Source organism: Chiloscyllium plagiosum, chromosome 47 (assembly GCF_004010195.1).
Source record: "Chiloscyllium plagiosum isolate BGI_BamShark_2017 chromosome 47, ASM401019v2, whole genome shotgun sequence".
NCBI lineage: Eukaryota > Metazoa > Chordata > Chondrichthyes > Orectolobiformes > Hemiscylliidae > Chiloscyllium > Chiloscyllium plagiosum.
This window is the reverse complement of record NC_057756.1, coordinates 8,883,821-8,892,869: the sequence shown is the minus strand read 5'-3', so window position 1 is coordinate 8,892,869 and position 9,049 is coordinate 8,883,821. Positions and strand designations below refer to the sequence as shown.

General features: G+C 49.0%; 2 protein-coding genes across 2 annotated transcripts in view; both read right to left on the bottom strand.

Annotated features, from left to right (window-relative positions):
• LOC122544195 (basement membrane-specific heparan sulfate proteoglycan core protein-like) overlaps positions 1-9,049 on the bottom strand; it is an 82,848-nt gene that overhangs the window by 61,787 nt on the left and 12,012 nt on the right. The window contains exons 5-6 of the mRNA XM_043683246.1: positions 4,112-4,426; positions 2,845-3,144 (exon numbers count right to left, since the gene is read on the bottom strand). Of these exons, the coding sequence (XP_043539181.1) occupies positions 2,845-3,144; positions 4,112-4,426 (615 nt within the window). The remainder of the gene's footprint in view (positions 1-2,844; positions 3,145-4,111; positions 4,427-9,049) is intronic.
• Positions 5,319-8,884, bottom strand: LOC122544198. Its single transcript, XM_043683251.1, has 2 exons — positions 8,327-8,884; positions 5,319-5,786 (listed from the first exon to the last, which is right to left on the bottom strand). Exons 1-2 carry the CDS (start codon positions 8,775-8,777, stop codon positions 5,356-5,358), a joined length of 882 nt encoding a protein of 293 aa, XP_043539186.1. The 5' UTR covers positions 8,778-8,884; the 3' UTR covers positions 5,319-5,355.

The window sequence follows — 9,049 nt, the reverse complement described above, 5'->3', positions numbered from 1 at the left end:
TTTTCCATCACTATTTTAAATCTAATTGAATTTTGGTCGCTGGCCTCAAAGTGCTCCCCCACTGACACCTCAGTCACCTGCCCCGCCTTAGTTCCCAAGAGTAGGTCAAGTTTTGCACCTTCTCTAGTAGGTACATTCACATGCTGAATCAGAAAGTTGTCATGTACACACATAACAAATTCCTCTCCATCTAAACCCTTAACTCTCTGGCAGTCCCAGTCTATGTTTGGAAAGTTAAAATCCCCTACCTTAACCACCCTACTATTCTTACAGATAACTGAAATCTCCTTACAAATTTGTTTCTCAATTTCCTTCTGAGTATTAGGGGGTCTATAATACAATCCAAATAAGGTGATCATCCCTTTCTTATTTCTCAGTTCCACCCAAATAACTTCACTGGATGTATTTCCAGGAATATTCTCCCTCAGTACGTAAATATACAAGGAATTGGCATTTCCTCACCTGGAGTACCGTGGAAAGTTTTGGTCCCCTGTACTTGAGGAGGGATGGAGTTGCATCGGAGGTAGTTCAGAGAAAAGTGGGAGAGTAGCTAAAGTGTTGTAAATGTATAAGGCATTGGCATTTCCGCACCCGGAGTACAGTGTAAAGTTTCAGTTCCCCTTTACTTGAGGAGGGATGGAGTTGTATCAGAGGCAGTTTGGAGGAGATTCACTCAATTCCAGGAACAAGGAGTTTGTCTGATAGAAGAGACAGTTTCTCAGGAATTTGGAAGAATGAGATGAGTTCTAAATGAATGATGTAAGATACCAAAGGGAAGGATTGACAAAGGAGAGGGAGAGAGAATGTTTCCTCATGTGGGACAGTCTACAACAAGACAAACATCGCTTCAGGATGGGGCAGCACAGGGAGTCAGTGGTTAGCACTGCTGTCTCAAAGTACCAGGGACCTGGGTTCGATTCCACTCTCAGGTGAATGTCTGTGTGGAGTTTGCATATTCTCCCTGTCTCTGTGTGGGTTACCTCAGTTTCCTCCCATAGTCCAAAGATGTGCAGGTTAGGGTGGATTGGCCATGCTAAATTGTCCCACAATGTCTAGTGATGTGCAGGCTGGGTAGGTTAGTCAGGGGAAATGTAGGGTTACAGGGATAGGGGGGTGGGTCTAAGTGGAATATTCCTCGGAAGGTCAGTGTAGACTCGGTGTTTCCATACTGCAGTAATTCCATCATTTCTAAGAATGCCGTGTATGCCTCTAAATCCTCCCTATTCATGTACCTTTTAAATGTTGTTATTACAGCAATCTCCACCACCTCCTCTGACAGCTCATTCCATACACATATCACATGGGAATGATTCCCCTCAGGTCCTTTTTTCCCTCTCACCCTAAACCTATACATTCTAGTTCCCCACCCAGGGGAAAGACCTTGTCTATTTACCCTATCCATGTCCCTCATGATTTTATAAACCTCGTTAAGGTCACCCCTCAGCCTCCGACACACCAGGGAAAAATGCCCACCTGATTCAGCCTCTCCCTATAACTCAGACCCTCCAGTTCCAGTCACATCTTTGTAAATCCTTTCCTGCACCTTTTCCAGTTTTATAACATCCTTCCTATAACAGGGTGACCAGAATTGTATGCACTGGTCCAAAAGCGGCCTCACCAATGTCTTGAGCAACCACAACATGACGTCCCAACTGCTGTAATCGATGCTCTGCCCGATGAAGACAAGTGTGCCAAGGATACGGAATAGGAGCAGGAGTAGACTATCTGGCCCATCGAGCCTGCTCCGCCAGTCAATAAGATCATGGCTGACCTTTCTTGTGGAGTCAGTCCCACTTACCCACCCACTCACCGTCACCCGAAATCCCTTTACTGTTCAAAAATCTATCTTTACCTTATAAACACTCAACGAGGTAGCCTCAACTGTTTCACTGGGCAGGAATTCCACAGATTCACAACCCTCTGGGTGAAGAGGTTCCTCCTCAACAGAGTCCTAAATCTGCACTCCTTTATTTGGAGGCTATGCCCCTAGTTCTAGTTTCAGCCACCAGTAGAAACAAACTCCCTGCTTCTATCTTATTAATTCCCTTCATAAGTTTATGTTTCTATGAGATCCGCCCCTTCTGAATCCAAGTGAGTATAATCCCAGTCGACTCAGTCTCTCCTCATAAACCAACCCTCTCAACTCTGGAATCAATCCAGTGAACCTCCTCTGCATGTCCTCCAGTGCCAGATCTTCCGTAACGTGCTGGTGGTATTCTTGTGCAACCCCGTGCTATAGAGCATCACACTGTAGAACAGTGCTTAAAGTGTTGGTGCTGTAACTGCGTTACAGCCAACACATGTTTAAAACATTTGTACTTTAGAAACAGCATCCCCAATTTGTTAATCCCATTGCGGCGAATTGGCGTTGACGAAACACGTGTTATAATGGAATGACATATAAACCCTTTCTCAAGTAAGGAGACCAAAACTGTACACAGTGATCCAGATGTGACCTGACCAGCAACCTATACAGCTGCAGCATCACCTCCCTGTTTTAAGCTCCGCCCCTCCTGCAATGAAGGACAATATTCCAGTCGCCTCCTTAATTACTTGCTGCACCTGCAAACCAACTTTTGTTTGCGATCCAATCTCCTTTTGCGCTCTGCCTCCCTGCGATTCCACTTTCAAGGAACTTTGTCCCTGCACCACCCTGGGTCTCTCTGTTCTACAGCACTCTAGCAATGGAGGACAATATTCCAGCTGCCTGCTTCAATACTTGCTGCACCTACAAATACCAATGTGTTTTACGGTTCCACGCCTCCTTCGACATCCTATCTCCCCGTTGACGGAAGTGCTTGCTGGCACAGACGGAGACAGGAAAGGCACCGAAACGTGACTCACCTACGACCCGGATTGGAATGGAGGGGCTGGCCCGGAAGGTGACCCAGAAGCCAGCGACCAGCCTCTGGTACAGGCAGCTGTAGCTCCCCCCGATGCTGGTGCTCACATTACGGTACAGGAAAACAGCTCCGTTTCTGCCAGGGTCCAGCCGGTGCTCCTTGGCCACAGACGTACCCCTCAGGATGCGGAAGCGGCCCCCAAGGTAACCCTTCGGAGCCAGGCACTGGATTGCCAGAGGGATCCCAGACACGTGGAGGGGGCTGTCCGGTGTGATTGTGATGAAGGGTCGGAACAGGGAGCCTGGCGCGGAGGAAGGGAGGACACAATGTCATCAGGATTAGTGTCTCATTCACTCCCCCCCCCCACCACCCCTCACCACTATCACTGTGGGACACATCCATCACAGTCACCACTCCCCCCTCATGGGGAGGGGGTCGACTGTTGTCAGTTTGTAAAGAGAGAGGGATTGGGGTTATTGTGAGAGAGGCCATATGAAACAGACAGAGAGAGGAAGAAACGGAGGGAGTGTGAGAGAGAGAGAGGGAGAGAGACAGAGAGAGAAAGGGGTGAGAGAGAGAGAGGGAGTGAGTATTTGTGCATGGGGGAGAGACAGTGTGCAAGAGAAAGAGTGTGAGAGAGAGTGCGTGAGATAGAAAGAAAGAGAGTGTATGTGAGAGAAAGAGAGACAGAGACAGTGAGAGACAGAGAGGGTCTGAGAAAGAGGCACTGTGAGAGAATTGTGAGACAGTGTGTGAGAGAGTATGTGTGAAAGAGTGTGTGAGACAGAGTGTGTGAGAGTGAAAGAGTGTGAGCAAGTGTGTAAGACCGTGTGAGAGAAGCTGCTGGAGAGTGTGTGATAGAGAGTATGAGAAAGGGAGTGAGAGAGAGAATGTGAAAAAAAGACACTTTGAGAGAGAGACTTTGAGAGAGTTTATGAGGGAGAGTATTTATGAGAAAGAGAAAATGTGAGAGAGACAATGTGTGAGAATGAGAGTGTGAGTGAGTGTGAGTGTGACAATATATGTCAGTGTCAGTGTATGTTAGAGTCAGTGTGTGTGAGTGTGACTCTGTGTGGGGGGAGGGATGAGTGGGGGGTGTGAATGTGAATGTGTGTACGTGTGTGTGTGAATGTGAGTGTGAAAGTGTGTGAGAGTGTGTGAGTATTTGAGTGTGTGTGTGAGTATGTGTGTGTGTGAGAGAGACAGTAACTCCCGCCCACTCCCCCCCAACCGCTTTCCCAGATGGTTCCCCCTGCCCCATTCCTTACTGGGGTTACAGACCACACTGGCATCTTTCTGGTGCCCACAGTTGCCCCGGCCCCATCCACTGAATGGACACGCCCAGAGGCTCGGCTCTGTCCCTCCGCAGGACACCTCGTCCATCCAGACCGTTCCTGACCCGTGTCCGAACCCAGCCCCGGGAAGTGCAGCCACGGCTGACCCACATCCCAGCTGGCGGCACACCACCCTGGCTTCTGAGATGTGCCAGGAACGGTCGCACACTGTCCCCCACTCTCCGTTGTACTGCACCTCCACTCTCCCCGAACACGAGTCGCTGCCATTCACCAGCCTGACACGGGGCTCTGTAAGATCAGAGAGAGAGAGACAGGACGTTACCACAGCAGGAGACATAGAAGCAGAAGGAGGCCATTCAGCCCTTCGAGCCTGCTCCACCATTCAATAGGATAACGGCTGATCTGATCATCCTCAACCCCACTTCTCCCCCAGCCCCCTCGATTCCCCCTTCCTGATTAATAATCTCTCCATTTCAGCTTTCAATATACATTCAATGACCTAACCTCGACAGCCCTCTGCAGTAAAGAATTCAACAGATATGCTCCCCGTCTCAGAGAGAAGAAATTCCTCCTTGTCTCTGTCTTCCCCTTTCTTCTGAGACGATACCCCTTTGGTCCCAGACTCTCTCTCCAACGTCGTTCAAATCAAGTTATCTAAGAATTTTCAACCTGGTCATTCTTCTGAACTGGAATGAGGCCAGGGCAAACCTATCCAACCCTCTCCCTTATCAGACAGTCCCTCCTTATGTGAGATCAGCCAAGACTATCTTTGATCAGGTACAGGGCCCCAAACCTGCTCCCAGCTCCAATACTCTCTCTGTTTATAACCTGTAATCATAGAATCCCTACAGTGTGGGAGCATCAGGTCCACACTCACCTTCTGAAGAACATCCCACCCAGACACATCCCTATCCTATCCTATCCTATCCCTGTAACCCTGCTTTACCCCGTGGTTAATCCACCCTAATCTACACATCGCTGGACACTTTGGGGCAATTCCCCATGATTAATTCACCTCTTCATGCACATCTTTGGACTGTGAGAGGAAACTGGAACACATGGAGTTAACCCGCACAGACACAGGGAGAACATGCAAACTCCACATGGATAGTCACCCGAGGTTGGATATGACCCTGGGTCCCTGGTGCTGTGAGGCAGCAGTGCTAACCACTGAGCCACTGTACAACTCTGTCATATTAGCTCTGTTTCTGTCTCTCTCATTGCACAGACTTGCTGACTTTCTCTAGCAGCTTTCTGTGTTTATAACCAGTAATGTTAACTCCGTCTCTCTCTTTCAGCGTTAAACAGATTCGGAAATCATCTGATGTGCGACGCGGCAGGAATTCAGACTCACGAGTGAGGGCGATTTTCACTGGGAGACTGGGGGCTGACGACAGCAACCGTCCATACTCCAGGGTCTGGTAGGAACACGTGTAGTTCCCCGTATCAATGGAGGTGAGGTGGAGGACACTGTGGGTGAATCGCCGCTGGATCCCAGTGCTGTTGGTGACGAGGGCAGAGTCTTTCAGAAACTGGATGTGAGCGGGTGTGTAACGGTTTGGGATTGCACACGTCAGGGTGACATTTCCTCCCACCAGATACGCCGGGTACGAGGGAGCAGCTGTAATCTCCGGTTGGGCCGGTGGCTCTGAAAGTAGAACATGAGAAATCTTCAGTAACAGACATTTGGAATTACACAGTGGACAGAAAATGAAACAACACAGATAGGCGCCAGCAACAGAACGTAAATGTAGAGGATAAAAGCAGGGAAGCTGTTGTTGCAAATATACAAAGGAATTGGCATTTCTGCACCCGGAGTACCGTGGAGAGTTTTGGTTCCCTGTACTAGAGGAGGGATGGAGTTGCATCAAATGTAGTTTAGAGAAAAGTGGGAGAGTAGCTAAAGTGTTGTAACTGTATAAGGCATTGGCATTTCCGCACCCGGAGTACAGTGTAAGTTTCAGTACCCCTTTACTTGAGGAGGGATGGAGTTGTATCAGAGGCAGTTCAGAGGAGATTTAAACCATTCCAGGGACGAGAAATTTGTCTGATTGAAGAGACGGTTTCTCTGGAATTTGGAAGAATGACACAAGGTCTAAATGAATGATGTAAGACACCAAAGGGAAGGATTGACAAAGGAGACAGAGAGAGAATGTTTCCTCATGTGGAACAGTCTACAACAAGACAAACATCGCTTCAGGATGGGGCAGCACAGGGAGTCAGTGGTAAGCACTGCTGTCTCACAGTACCAGGGACCTGGGTTCGATTCCACTCTCAGGTGATTGTCTGTGTGGAGTTTGCATGTTCTCCCTGTCTCTGTGTGGGTTACCTTTGGGTGCTCCAGTTTCCTCCGATTGTCCAAAGATGTGTAGGTTAGGATGGATTGGCCATGCTAAGTTGTCCCACAATGTCTAGTGATGTGCAGGCTGGGTAGGTTAGTCAGGGGAAATGTAGGGTTACAGGGATAGGGGGGTGGTGGGTCTAAGTGGAACATTCCTCGGAAGGTCAGTGCAGACTCGGTGTTTCCATCATTTCTAAGAATGCCGTGTATGCCTCTAAATCCTCCCTATTCATGTACCTTTTAAATGTTGTTATTACAGCAATCTCCACCACCTCCTCTGACAGCTCATTCCATACACATATCACATGGGAATGATTCCCCTCAGGTCCTTTTTTCCCTCTCACCCTAAACCTCTACATTCTAGTTCCCCACCCAGGGGAAAAGACCTTGTCTATTTACCCTGTCCATGCCTCTCATGATTTTATAAACCTCGATAAGGTCACCCCTCAGCCTCCGACACACCAGGGAAAAATGCCCATCTGATTCAGCCTCTCCCTATAACTCAGACCCTCCAGTTCCAGTCACATCTTTGTAAATCCTTTCCTGCACCTTTTCCAGTTTTATAACATCCTTCCTATAACAGGGTGACCAGAATTGTATGCACTGGTCCAAAAGCGGCCTCACCAATGTCTTGAGCAACCACAACATGACGTCCCAACTGCTGTAATCGATGCTCTGCCCGATGAAGACAAGTGTGCCAAGGATACGGAATAGGAGCAGGAGTAGACTATCTGGCCCATCGAGCCTGCTCCGCCAGTCAATAAGATCATGGCTGACCTTTCTTGTGGAGTCAGTCCCACTTACCCACCCACTCACCGTCACCCGAAATTCCTTTACTGTTCAAAAATCTATCTTTACCTTATAAACATTCAACGAGGTAGCCTCAACTGTTTCACTGGGCAGGAATTCCACAGATTCACAACCCTCTGGGTGAAGAGGTTCCTCCTCAACTGAGTCCTAAATCTGCACTCCTTTATTTGGAGGCTATGCCCCTAGTTCTAGTTTCAGCCACCAGTAGAAACAAACTCCCTGCTTCTATCTTATTAATTCCCTTCATAAGTTTATGTTTCTATGAGATCCGCCCCTTCTGAATCCAAGTGAGTATAATCCCAGTCGACTCAGTCTCTCCTCATAAACCAACCCTCTCAACTCTGGAATCAATCCAGTGAACCTCCTCTGCATGTCCTCCAGTGCCAGATCTTCCGTAACGTGCTGGTGGTATTCTTGTGCAACCCCGTGCTATAGAGCATCACACTGTAGAACAGAGATTAAAGTGTTGGCACCGTAATCACATTACAGCCAACACACGTTTAAAACATTCATGCTTTCGAAGCAGCGTCCCCAATTTATTAATCGCATTATGGCAAATTGGCATTGACAAAACACGTGTTATAATGGAACAACACATAAACCCTTTCTCAAGTAAGGAGACCAAAACTGTACACAGTGATCCAGATGTGACCTGACCAGCAACCTATACAGCTGCAGCATCACCTCCCTGTTTTAGGCTCCGCCCCTCCTGCAATGAAGGACAATATTCCAGTCGCCTCCTTAATTACCTGCTGCACCTGCAAACCAACTTTTGTTTGCGATCCAAGCCTCCTTCTCCGCTCTGCCTCCCTGCGATTCCACTTTCATGGAACTTTGTCCCTGCACCACTCTGGGTCTCTCTGTCCTACAGCACTCTAGCAATGGAGGACAATATTCCAGCTGCCTGCTTCAATACTTGCTGCACCTGCAAATACCAATGTGTTTTACGGTTCCACGCCTCCTTCGACATCCTATCTCCCCATTGACAGAAGAGCTGGCACAGATGGAGACGGAAAATGCACCGAAACGTGACTCACCTACGACCCGAATGGGAATGGAGGGGCTGGCCCGAAAGGTGACCCAGAAGCCAGCGACCAGCCTCTGGTACAGGCAGCTGTAGCTCCCCCCGATGCTGGTGCTCACATTACGGTACAGGAAAATGGCTCCGTTTCTCCTAGGGTCCAGCCGGTGCTCCTTGGCCACTGATGTACCCCTCAGGATGCGGAAACGGCCCCCAAGGTAACCCTTCGGAGCCAGGCACTGGATTGCCAGAGGGATCCCAGACACGTGGAGGGGGCTGTCCGGTGTGATTGTGATGAAGGGTCGGAATTTGGAGCCTAGGGGGTGGAGGGAGGGAGGACACAAGGTCATCAGGATTCGTGTCTCATTCACTCCCCTCCCCTTTCCCCTCCCCCCCAAGCCTTCACCACTGTCACTGTGGGGCACGTCCATCACAGTCTCCGCTCCCCAATCATGGGGTGTTGTCATCGGTTTGTAAAGGGACACAGATTGGTGTTATCGTGGGAGAGGCTGTATGAGACAGACGGAGAGAGGGAAGGAGTGTGAGGGAGAGAGGGGGAGAGACAGAGAGAGAAAGGGAGGAGAGAAAGAGGGAGAGAGCATCTGTGTGTGAGAGAGAGACGCTGTGCAAGAGAAAGAGTGTGAGAGAGAGTGTGTGAGATAGAAAGGGTGTGTATGTTAGAGAAAGAGAGAGAGAGAGGGCCTGTGAAAGAGGGACTGTGAGACAGTGTGTGGGAGAG

Coding starts and splice junctions, on each gene's coding strand:
- LOC122544198 (XM_043683251.1), bottom strand. CDS start 8,777: ATGACAACACCCCATGATTGGGGAGCGGAGACTGTGATGGACGTGCCC. Junction 5,787..8,326: donor CATTCCCATTCGGGTCGTAG/GTGAGTCACGTT, acceptor TTCTACTTTCAG/AGCCACCGGCCCAACCGGAG.